At 45.0% G+C, this 12,810-nt stretch overlaps 1 protein-coding gene across 5 annotated transcripts in view; it reads right to left on the reverse strand.

The window, feature by feature from the left end:
* Positions 1 to 12,810, reverse strand: part of DNAH11 (dynein axonemal heavy chain 11) — a 596,997-nt gene that overhangs the window by 49,808 nt on the left and 534,379 nt on the right. For all 5 annotated transcript variants that reach the window (XM_033930891.1, XM_033930892.1, XM_033930893.1 and 2 more), the window contains 2 exons: positions 9,144 to 9,266; positions 136 to 329 (listed from right to left, as the gene is read on the reverse strand). In XM_033930891.1, coding sequence (XP_033786782.1) covers positions 136 to 329; positions 9,144 to 9,266 — 317 coding nt within the window. The remainder of the gene's footprint in view (positions 1 to 135; positions 330 to 9,143; positions 9,267 to 12,810) is intronic.

Raw genomic sequence — 12,810 nt, forward strand, 5'->3', positions numbered from 1 at the left:
GAGTTTGAGACCACTGCTATAGAAGATCCATTTCTCAATGCAGTCCAGTTTGTTTCAGATAGCCAATAGTGATATATTTCTAACTTGCATACTGCATTGCCTACAACTAATTTAAACAAAACTAGAGACCAATACCTGACAGCATATGTCATTCTGTCTGGACGGAGGGCTCTCAGTATGATAAGCTTCTCAAAAGAAGTTTTGTTTTTCCATTCCTGTGGAAACATTTCCTTTTCTGGACACTCAGATTCGACCAGTGTTTTCCATCGCTTGGAAGATCCTTCTATGTCTTTATCCAAACCTCGAAATTCATCCATCACAGTAATGGCCTTTAAGACACCAGGGGGTGCATAAAATGATTGTGTTGAAAGCATTTTAGAGACTGATTTACATGACTTTATTCAACCAAGCTTCAAACCCTAAGCAACCCAAACCCCTCTGTTGATAGTCAGATGCTGCACAATAATTATTCAATTAGCCATAACTGGCTATTTTTGTTTAAGTGGTTGTGCAATAATAAAGGGCCTACAGTGTTTGGATAGCTATCAGTCAGCCTTGACTGCCAGCCTGAATATCCTATTCCTTATAAGACAGACAAAGGAAGCTAACACCACTATGATTAGCAACCACCCTTTTCCATGAATCCTTTGACAATTTTTATTTTAAATAGGAAACTTAAAGGTCCTCTTTTACAAAGGCGCGCTTAGGGCTCCTTTTACTAAGGTACGCTAGCGATTTTAGCGCACATTCAAGATTAGCACGCACTAGCCGAAAAATTACCACCTGCTTAAAAGGAGATAGTAGCGGCTAGCGCGCGTTAAGGCCCTAACGCACCTTTGTAAAAGGAGCCCTAAGTGTTTTAGCACAGATTTAGCAAACGCTATATCAATGCATGCGCTAACCGCTAACGCGTCCATCAGATAACATGCACGTGTTAGCGTTTAGTGCGCACTAATAAAATGGTGCCACTTTTTAAAATTCTGGCACTCTTCTCTGTCCCATCGATTAAGGTTTTTTTTCTCTCTCTGAAGATTTTCTTTAAATGGATTTTCTTTAAATGTTTTTTTTCTATGATTTTTCTTTGTAAAGTTAATTCTTTTGAATGGCTTTTCTATTGAGAACCTCTCTTGAGCCTTTGATTGGCCCTAGTCTGAATTGATGTCATCAGGTGGGAGGAGTCTCAAGATTCCAGCTCAAACACTCAACAGCCATCTTTGTGTGGGAAGCACTGAGCACAGGAGTGCTGATTGAAAAGTTTAGTGATTACAGTGGCGTACCTAGGGTATGTGGCACCCGGGGCCCATCATTTTTTGACACCCCCCCCCCCCATGTAAAAAAATTTTTTTTTTTTTTTTTTGCAATAACCATGAAATGGAATAAATGGTCAGAATAGAAACAGGCAGTGAAAATTTTCTTTTATTGAACCTCATATATGTAACCATTATTCCAAACATAACATAACATAAATTATGTCTAAATTGTCATGACATTAGAAGTACATATGGAGTAGTTGCAGGTGATGCTTGGGACAGTTCTGATTGTGTTAGTTCGGTTTTATGTGTTTTTTGAATAGAAGGGTTTTTATTTCTTTTTGAAGGTTTTGCAGTCTGTGGTTGATATCAATTGGTTGTAGAGTTGGGGGTCGAGTGTTGCAGCTCGAATGGCTAGGAGGTTGTCGAACAGTTTTTTTCTTTTGACGTTTTTGGTTGGAGGGTGTGTGAATGGTGCACAAGTTCTCCTATGTCTGTTTGAAGTGGATTGAATTATTTAGCTGAAGAAATTAGTTACCCCCCATTCCACACACATTAATTCTCTTCCATTTTTGTTCCCATTATAAAAAACACTGATAAGTTCCCAGAAAAAAAATACATTAAAATAAGAAGTGAAAACAAAGGCCCCTACAGATGAGAACATAACATAAGAATAGCCTAACTGGGTCAGACCAATGGTCCATCATGCCCAGTAGCCCATTCTCATGGTAGCCAATCCAGGACACTAATACCTGGTCAAAACCCAAAGAGTAGCAACATTCCATGCTACCGATCCAGGGCAAGCAGACACTTCCCCCATGTCTTAATAACAGATTATGGACTTTTCCTCCAGGAATTTGTCCAAATCTTTCTTAAAACCAGCTACACTATCTGCTTTTACCATAACTTCTGGCCACTTCATTTTTAAGTTTAGATCTTTCCTTTCAAACAGAGACCTTGCTAGATGTCAAATACAGCACAAGGTAACTTCACATGGACTTAGCTGTGCAGGAAATGTGAATCTCCTCATACACCCACCATATAGTGCAAAAATGTGCAAAGGTCTGTTTTTTTCTTTCGATCACTACATAGCCTAATGCCACACAAGCAGCGCTGTTACAAACATATTCTGTAGGTCAATGCTAAGGATAACAAAGTTTCCTTCCTTGGACCAGAAGGAGATAAACCACTGGAAGAGATCCCAAAACAACACCCAAAGACCCACTCAGTGTGTGAATCAGTTGAGTGGAGTGGACTAACTGGGGGGTGGAAATGGGCCCGTAGTTTGCTCAGCAGAATTTCCCAGACCACCTCTTCCTCTCAACACATTGACACGCTGCCACCATCACCACTAGGAACACCTCACTGGGTAAATAAAATAAAGAAACAAAAAGGACTTTTCCTCTTTCTGTTAAATCCTAGCTCACGTTTGCAGTCCAACACCAGCTCTGGCAGGATACACATTTCAAATCTGACATGTTATAATCACAAAACAGAAAATAAAATTAATTTTTCTACCTTTTGTTGTCTGGTTATATTTCAAATTTTGTTGGTCCAAGGCTCTGGTTTTCTTCTGATAACTTGCTTGCCAGGGTCTCCTTCTTTCTGCATGCTAACCATCCATCTGCCAACTCTGTCCTCCCTTTCCATTTCCCTTCCCTTCCCAGGAAGTCTGGTATCTTTCCTTTTTTTCATCTCCCTCCACAGATCCACCTTTTCTTAAATACCCTTTCATCCGGCATCTCTCCCTCCTTCCCCACCATCCCAGAGTCCACCATCTCTCCGTTTCTTTTCCTAATTACCCTCCTATCCAGTATCTCTATCCCTCCTCCACACCATCCCTTGTGTCCAATTTCTCTCCCTTTCTGTTCCTTCCCTCCCTAAATCCCATGGTCCATCATCTCTCTCCCTCTCCTCTATTTTCAGACCCATTATTTCTTCCCCCCCCAAAGTTTGGCATATGCATGTCTCTTTGAACACCCCCTTCCCTCTGTGTACTTCTAAATCATGGTCCCCCCCCCAAAGGCCTGTCCCCCCTTAAAGGTCTGCCTGTCCCACCTTGAAGGCCTGCACCCCCCTTGAAGGCCTGTCCCTTCCCCTTGTAGGCCTGTCCCCCCCTTGAAGGCCTGCCTGCCTGTCCCCCCCTTGAAGGTCTGCACCCCCCGAAGGCCTGTCCCCCACTTGAAGGCCTGTCCCACCCCCTTGTAGCTTCTCCCCCCCCCCTTGTAGGCCTGTCCCCCCTTGAAGGCCTGCCTGCCTGCCTTTCCCCCCTTGAAGGCCTGTCCCCCCTTGAAGGCCTGCACCACCCCCCTCGAAGGCCTGCACTCCCTTGAAGGTCTGCACCCCCCCGAAGGCCTGTCCCCCACTTGAAGGCTTGTACCACCCCCTTGTAGCTTCTCCCCCCCTTGTAGGCCTGTCCCCCCCTTGAAGGCCTGCCTGCCTGCCTTTCCCCCCCTTGAAGGCCTGCACCCCCTTGAAGGACTGCACCCCCCCCGAAGGCCTGCACTCCCTTGAAGGTCTGCACCCCCCCGAAGGCCTGTCCCCCCCTTGAAGGCCTGTCCCACCCCCTTGTAGGCCTGTCCCCCCCTTGTAGGCCTGTCCCCCCTTTAAGGCCTGCCTGCCTGCCTTTCCCCCCCTTGAAGGCCTGTCTCCCCCTTGAAGGCCTGCACCCCCCTTGAAGGCCTGCACCCCCCCTTGAAGGCCTGTCCCCCCCCCTTGTAGGCCTGTCCCTCCCCTTGTAGGCCTGTCCCCCCCTTGAAGGCCTGCCTGCCTTTCCCCCCCTTGAAGGCCTGTCTCCCCCTTGAAGGCCTGCACCCCCCTTGAAGGCCTGCACCCCCCCTTGAAGGCCTGTCCCCCCCCTTGTAGGCCTGTTCCCCCCCTTGTAGGCCTGTTCCCCCCTTGTAGGCCTGTCCCCCCCTTGAAGGCCTGCCTGCCTTTCCCCCCTTGAAGGCCTGCACCCCCTTGAAGGTCTGCACCCCCCCAAAGGCCTACACCCCCCCCCGAAGGCCTGCACCCCCCTGAAGGCCTGCCTGCCCCCCTTGAAGGCCTGCACCCCCCCCGAAGGCCTGTCCCCCCTTGAAGGCCTGCCTGCCTGCCTGTCACCCCCCTCCCCCTTGAAAGCCTGCTTGCCTGCCCGCCCGCCCCACCCTGAAGGCCTGATGCCCCGACCCACCCCGAAGGACCGCTCGCCCCCCTGGCCTCCCCGCACCACCTATGAACAGCCGCAGCAGGATCGCGAAGTCAGCGTCAGCGATCCCTGCGCTGCTTCCTGCGCCACGGTCCCGCCCCTCCTCTGACGTCAGAGGAGGGGCGGGATCGTGGCGCAGGAAGCAGCGCAGGGATGCTGACGCTGACTTCGCGATCCTGCTGCGGCTGTTCATAGGTGGTGCGGGGAGGCCAGGGGGGCGAGCGGTCCTTCGGGGTGGGTCGGGGCATCAGGCCTTCAGGGTGGGGCGGGATCGCGGCGCAGGAAGCAGCGCAGGGATGCTGACGCTGACTTCGCGATCCTGCTGCGGGCTGCTTCACAGATGGTGCAGGAAGGTCAGTGGGGCGAGCGGTCCTTCGGGGGTGGCGGGGGACTGAACGGCAAGGCCGGGAACACCCCCTTAGGGCTGGTACCCGGGGCGGCCCGCCCCCCCCCCTGCCCCCCCCCCCCCCGCCCCCCCCTAGGTACGCCACTGAGTGATTATGAGCATTTTGGAGAAAGGTATTTTTCACACACATTTCTTTGCAGCACTGATTGTTCTTCTTTTTGCAGGTTCTGCTTTCTTCAGTCTCTGACGCAGCTGTGAGGCAAAATACTTGGCCATCGTCAATGGGGATATGAGCCTGGCTGTTTTTCCACACATTTCAAGATAAGTTTATTGTTACTTCTTTAATGTTTGGCACAGTAACTGCCTTGAATGAACTGTGCCTGTGAAACACTTAACTATTAATTGTTTGTGTATCTATTTCACTTGTTCTTGTGGTCAAACGGAGGTTTTTATGCCTGTGAGGTTATTTGCCCTTTCCAGTTAAAGGAGGACTTCCTCCCTAATGGGGCTGTGAGGCTTTTCCTCCTGAACACCTGTGGACTTGCTATAGGTGGTTTTCACTATCAAGATTTTTCAGTTTTTTGCTTAAATGTTTGATTAAATAGTGTGGTTCCCCAGGGATCTGTTCTTAGACCGCAGCTTTTTAACATGCAGTATTTATCAATGATCTAGAGACTGGGCATCAAAATGGCAGATTAAGTTTAATGTGAGCAAGTGCAAAGTGATGCATATGGGAAAGAGGAACCCGAACTATAGCGACATGATGCTGGGTTCTATGTTAGGAGTCTAGGTGTCATTGTTGAAAAGGATCTAGGTGTCATTGTTGAGGATACGTTGAAACCATCAGCTTAATGTGAGATGGCGGCTAAGAAAGCAAATAGAATGTTAAGAATTATCAGGAAGGAATGGAAAATAAATATGAAAATGTTATAATGCCCTTTTATCGTTCTATGGTGTGGCTGCACTGCAAATTCTGGTCACCGCGCCTTCTGGTCACTATATCTCAAAAAAGATTTAGCAGAATTAAGAAAAGTACAAAGAAGGAAAAAAAAAAAAAAAAATGATAAAAGGGATGGGATGACTTCCCTATGAGGAAAGGCTAAAGTGGCTAGGGCTCTTCAGCTTGGAGAAGAGATGGCTCAGTGGTGATATGATAGAGGTCTATAAAATACTGAGTGGAGTGGAAAGGGTAGATGTGAATCACTTGTTCATTCTTTCCAAAAATACAGTAGAACCTCCCTACATTGACCACTTCCTTAAGTTGACCTAATTCTCATAGACTGGACATGCACCTTTTTATCTCTTTCCCATTCCATACAGTTTGCCTCCTCTCTCCTCTTTCACTTCCCCCTTCCATTATCTCCCTCCTGTCTATCCCCTCTTCCATGCAGGCTTCTATCTTCCTCCTTACAGCTTATTCCCCATCCCCTTTCCATCCAGCATCTCCCTTCTCTCTTCCATCAATATTTCCATCCTCTTTATATCTCTCCCCTTCCATATAACAGCTGCCCTTCTCTCTCCCTCACTTTCCATCCAGCATCTCTCCTTTCACTTCCACGGTTCCATCATCTCCCTCCTCTCTGTTCCCAAACATCTGCCCTCTCTCCTCTGTTGTATCTAGAATGTCTTCCCACTTCTACGGTATACAAAAGCTACCCCCTCTCTCTCCCCAATAAAACCATTTCTACCAGCTTCTGCGTCCTCTCTCTCCACTTCCACCAGTGTCAATCCCCTCTCTCTCCTCCCAACTGTGTCATCCCCTCTCTCTCCCCAACCCTCTTCCACCAGCATCTGCTCTCTAGCATCTCAACTGCTGCTGCTGATTTCCCATATATATCCGTGGCTGTCAATTTTGCACCAGAAAAAGAAATGACATCAGAGAAGGCAGGCCGGCAGCCACGGGTATGTATGGGAAGGTCCCGCAACCTGTTTGTTTTAGTTTTCCACTGCTGCTTTGGAAAAGCAGCAGCAGTGGCATAAGATGGAAGAATGGTACCGGAGTGATGCTGGTCCCGACTTCACCAACTTGTTGAGGCTGAATGGTTATGCAGTCTCCTGCTAAAAGGTGCATGGCAGTGCAGTCATGCAGCTTAGAGGGAAAATTGGTCCCATTGATGCCTATTATATTTTATCTCATCATTCAGTGCTATATACTCCAACTCTCCTATTTTATTTTTTAGGCTTCTAGCATTTGTATACAGACACTTCAGATTGTGTATTTGTTGTATTCAAAGGCTGCTGAGAAGATGACAGGTATGATTTGAGCCCTTTACTTTGCCTTCCTCTTAAGCACTCTTGACTTTCTTTCACCATTATTGAAACCTCTCTATTGGAACTCCCTAAATCTGCTCCCCTCCCCCATCTTAATTTAAAAGTTGTTCTATCTTCTTTTTAAACATTAGCACCAGCAGCCTGGTTCTGTGCTGGTTAAGATGGAGTCCTTCCTTTCAGAATTTGCTCCCCCCTCTCTCAGAAGACTACGCAGTTCCTATCAAATCTAAATCCCTCATCCCTGCACCATTGTCTCAACCATGCATTGAGATTTCAGAGCTCTTCCTGCTTCTTGGGTCCTGTGCATGGAACAGGGAGCATTTTTGGAGGATCTAAATTTCAACTTTATACCTAAGAGCCTAAATTTGGCTTCTAGAATTCCCTCCCACATTTTCCTTTGTCATTGGTACCTACATGTACCAAGACAGTTGGCTCCTCCCCAGCACTTTCTAAAATCCTATCTAAGTGACATGTGAGGCCTACCACCATCGTATCAGGCAGGCAAGTAACCAGGCGATCCTCACACCTACCAACTCCTCAGCTATCTACATGCCTAATGATTGAATCACCAACTATAATAGTTTTCCAAACCCTTCCCCTCCTGGACAGAAGTCCCTGGAGACAATCCTCAGTGCGAGAGGATATTGCATCCCTTGGTGGGCAGGTCCTGGCTACAGGATTATTTACTACTTTACCAGAGTGATTCTCTCTTTTTAGGAGACCTCTCTTCGCCAAGGCAACACGGGGGCTGCCAGACTAGAGGTGGGACTTCTGTACAATGTCCCTATAGGTCTCTTCTATGTGCTTCTCTGACTCCCTCAGTTCCTCCAAGTCTGCAACTCTAGCCTCAAGTGAACATTCTCTGGGAACTAGGAGCTCTTTGCAGCAAGCACACACATATAGCATCTAGCCAAGTGGGAGATAATCATATATGTGACACTGCAAAAGACTGGATAGTACCCCTCTTGCTGCCAGACTACTGTCTGCATCTTATTTTTTGTACTGATTAATTAAACCCTATTAAGTTCTAGGAACATTAGACCAGTAGAGAGAGCCTTAGGTTTATACTATATGATTTATTTAGTGTTTGATTCTTAGCAAGTAATGAAATGTAATAAGAATATGTTGTCCTGTTGTCCTAAGTAGAATAATTTACTATAAATAAAGATTATGAGCTAGGGGTGGGCGGGAGTGGAGAGGCTGGGTAGGAATGAAGACTAAGCCAGACCCTGCTATGCATGCAAGAGACTATAGCAGAAAGGTAAAGCTTAAAAACTGTAAAACTATAAAAGGCTTTTATACTATGTAAACTAGCAAAGTAAAGTTTGTTCTTTTAAGATCTAAACTGTCTATATAAAAGAACCTATAATTTAGCTTTTATCCCCCAAATTATCAAAGCTCAGAGCAAATTAATTTATATTTACCCAGAGAATTGTCCTCTCCTCCTCTCAGAAAGAAAAATGTCCTCTTCTCCTCTTTTCTCCTCTCAGAAAGAATGTTACCTTGAACATTTCCTCTCTCTCTATAGGTTTGATTTTTAAGGGACTGTTACAAACAGACCCTTTGAAGTTAGCGCAGTAACCTTTACAGCTACTTAACCTTCCTCCCAGAACCTTAATTAACACCTAATTCAGATCAGAAGCACTGCTTTCTGTTCCGTACGGCAAAGACAGAAACTATTTAAATGAATAAGTATAAACCATCAAATTGTTAAATACTATATTCTCTAATACTGGCCAGAGAAAAAGTGTTGGACTGCAATACAATGTATTTTATTATTTTTTTCAATCTGCTTTTAAATTAACGAGGGATTGTAAAGCTCTCTAAGGGTTCGCTGTTGTTACTGTTTTAATATATTAAGATTCAAATTGTGGCAAATCCAAAATTAGCAGCTTTCACACACTGCAAAATAAATCTATGAAAAGGGACTAGTTAGCTTATTATACTAAAACACAATAGTATATTGCATTTTATTACCACTACAGTTAAATTGCCTAAAAGATTTGCTACAAGTGCCTTAAAATCATACAGTCAGCCAAGCTGGATTTTCAAATGGCAAAGCAATTGCAGAAACATTCTTCAAAATTACCTTAACAGCACTCCATGACTGAGTAGTCAAAAAGTCAACAGGGCTCTTGTAAACATGTTCAACTGGGAATCGCAGCAGGAAATCCAGTTCATGCAGCTCAATTTCTTTATTCCTCAGAAGAATCTTGACAGGGCATAAGATTAAGGAAAGGTCATTAAGGTTAGTTGTACACACTTTCACTATTTACATATGGGACTTACTGTGTAACAGGTATGGATTGAGTTAGTGTGAAAGGAAAATCAACAAATGTATAGCGAGAGGAGTTGTTTTCTTTATCTTAGATGGGTAGGGCGTCTAGAACACATCAGGATTATTTGCCTGTGAAAACATTCCAGGCACCCAGGTCCCTCAATTGGTTTCTTTTCTAATCCTTCAAATTCAGCCCTGCCCATATTCTTTTCCACACCCTAACTGCTCTTCAAAAAGTGATAGCTCCGTCTCCTCTTTCTCAAGTCCAGGGCAGACAGACTCATACTTGGGGGTGGGGGGTCTAAAGATGGTGTAGAATTTCTGGCCCGTTTATATGTAAACATAACGATGTGATGTATTGAATAATAGTGAAACTTAGACTTGGGCATTTATATGTGAAAAGAGTTGTTTATTGTAGAATTGCTGGTATCCACGTCTCTCAAGTTGCTAATGCCGCTGCGTTTCCCCTTTCTTGCTTTGTTTGCTCCCTTTCCTCTTACTGCTATGTTTTTTCATCTTTCTTCCCAGCTCTGTAAATCAGCTGCTCACATCTTTTCAGTTGTAGTTTAAGGTGAGTTATATTCAAATACAGTAGACATTTCCCTGTCTCTAGAGCAGTAGAGTTCTCAAACCTATCCTGTGGACCACCAGCCAGTTAGGTTTTCAGGATATTCCTAATGAACACACTAGTCAGATCTGCATGCCTGTCACCTCCATTATATGCAAATCGCTCTCATGAATATTTGGATATCCTAGAAAGCCAAATGGCTGGTAGTCCCTCAGAACAGGTTTGAGAACTACTGTTCTGAGGGCTTCCAATCTGAGTTTGTACTTGAGGTGATGGAGAGATAAATGCTTTATCCAATGTCACAAGAAATGCCAGTAGAATTTGAACGTGTCCTTCCATACTAGTTCTCAGTCTACTGCTCTAACAACTTTGCTCCTCCTTTACATTTATTCATCCATACATTCTTCTGCAACACGTCTGCACAAGTTGCAAAGAAAGTCAAGCACCATTCTGGCCTCAAAAATATTTTTATATGTTAGGTAATAAATTTTGAAAGCAAAATATTCTCTTTTATGTTGGGCATAGGAAACTAATTAATGAAAGCAATACTAATAATTTCTTTGGGCCCGATATTCAGCTATTCTGGGCAGTGTAGTATCCACCTGACATTGGCGCTCAACTCGGATATCCAATACCGGGCCCTTTCCAGTGACCAGCACTGAATATTTAATTTAATTATTTTTTTTTTTTGTGGCTGTCTCTAACTTAACCACTTAAGTGAATATTCAGTGCTGGCCAGTTAAGTTTATAGCAGGCAAAGATAGGACTGCTCTTTATGCGATTCAATTTGCCTACAAGCTTAGCAGGCCAGCACTTAAATATGAGTGGCAAGCCGCTAACCACAAACATCCAATACAGACAACCAGCTATCTCCTGCTGAATATGAGTATTAGCCAGCCAAATGCTATTTAACCGGCAAGAAGCCGTTCCTGGCTGGATAAAAAGTGCTATCTTTCTGCCATACTTTCTTGGTCTCTGATTATGTATCTTGGTACTTGAGGGTCTTCTCTTTCTCTGCACATAGCACAGAAAAGTCACTTGTCACTTGTATTAGCATTACTGTTCTTATGTTTTTCTCCTTTACAACAATGTCCAATTTTCTTGCATCAAGATTTTTATTTATGGAAATAAGAACGGTCTAAGTCAGGGGTGTCCAACTGGTGGCCCGAGGGCCACATGTGGCCCCGTGAAGTATTTTGTGCGGCCCCGGTCGAGGGCGATGCAGTGTTTTCTTCTGCTGACCCCGGGTGTTTACCGTCTTGCCGGCTCCCTCCTCTGTCTTGCTGCAGCATTTGTACGTTTGTGCGGCCCCAGAAACATTTTTTTCAGCCAATGCAGCCCAGGGAAGCCAAAAGGTTGGCTTTGTTGTGATAGTAATGGCAGCACGCGCCCCCTCGGCTTTTATACTGTAGCAGCCTATGGGGGAAGAAGGAGGCGGTGGCTAAGGACGCGAGCATGCGTTGGTGCATTACCCAAACCTGCCAACGCTACCACCGCTCACTTTCTAGTGCATGTGTGTGCTCTGTCTGTTCCCTCACGTGTGAACGTTGCAATGCCCACATAGCTCAGCCAATGAGAGGATGCGAGCATGAGGGAGTGCCTGTGCTGGCTGCTGGTTTAGCATCACCTGTGAGTATACCCGACCTTGGGGGTTGGACTCGTTCCTGTTATTCATACAAACTATCGAGTCAAATTACGGTAGAGCTTAGAGTAGAACGCTGGTGATGGACTTTTTAGATGGAAACAAATTTTTAGCCCAGTCAACCTTTGTCTTGGCTCTTCCCCCCCCACACACACTTTTATCATTGAAGCTGTGGCAACCAATTCAGCAGATCAGTTCCCACCATCTGCAACAGAGTTCAAAGCCTAGGCAAGGGTGCTTGATTAGAGCATACCATGGGCAAAACTTAACATGCTAAACCTCAATGTTTTTTTCTTGCTTTCCTCCTCTAAATCTAGGGTGCATCTTATGGTCAGGTGCATCTTATAGTGCAAAAAATATAGTATTTGTGTCAGATGTTGATGTACTTGAGGTTTCTGAAGTAACTCTCTGCACTTATGCTGTAGTCAGCTGACCTTTGGGTTTTGGCCAGGTACTAGTGACTTGGATTAGCCACCATGAGAACAGGCTACTGGGCATGATGAACCATTGGTTTGACCCAGTAAAGCTATTCTTATGTTCTTATTGTTTGGAAGAACTCAATACACTAAGGAGTTATTTAATATAATATTTGTGTTAAAATATAAATACTGAAAAATACTCCACAAGTTAAACACTCGATGCTGTAAAAAATAATTGAAAATACTATGGGGCTCATAATCGAAAGATAAAAACGTCCAAAAACCGGCCTAAGTCGGCACTTGGACGATCATAAACAAAAGACGTCCAAGCACCGATAATCAAACCGGGTTTTGTACATATTTCTAAACAACCTAGGCATTCATAGTGCCGCTGAACAACCAAAGGTAAACGTGGCATTTCAGGAGGAGTGTCGAGGGCGGGAGTTGGGTGGTACATGGGCCGGCTTAGGCTTAGTCGTACAGCATGTATAACCAAAAGTTATATAGCCCAGGATCGACAGAACTTGGACGTTGTGACTTAGACCATTTAAAACATGGTCTAAGTCACAAAAACCCACCTACAGTCACCAGATAAGTACTGCAAATACATAATCAAGACACACTACCCCAGTGATCACCGACCCCCCCAACCCCAGAAAAATCATAATCATACCTTTAAAATTCAGCCTCCAGACCATCATCACCTGCAGCATGGCACAGGAAAGCCTAGTCGTCCAGCACAGAGGCTGCTTAAGCCATAGAGAGGAGGACCCATGCCCATAAGCCCCTGTAATCACTGCATTGATACTTAAACATGTGCATTCCACTATACACCCCCAAAACCCTTTT

The sequence above is a fragment of the Geotrypetes seraphini genome, chromosome 2 (assembly GCF_902459505.1).
Source record: "Geotrypetes seraphini chromosome 2, aGeoSer1.1, whole genome shotgun sequence".
In the NCBI taxonomy this organism is placed as follows: Eukaryota; Metazoa; Chordata; class Amphibia; order Gymnophiona; family Dermophiidae; genus Geotrypetes; species Geotrypetes seraphini.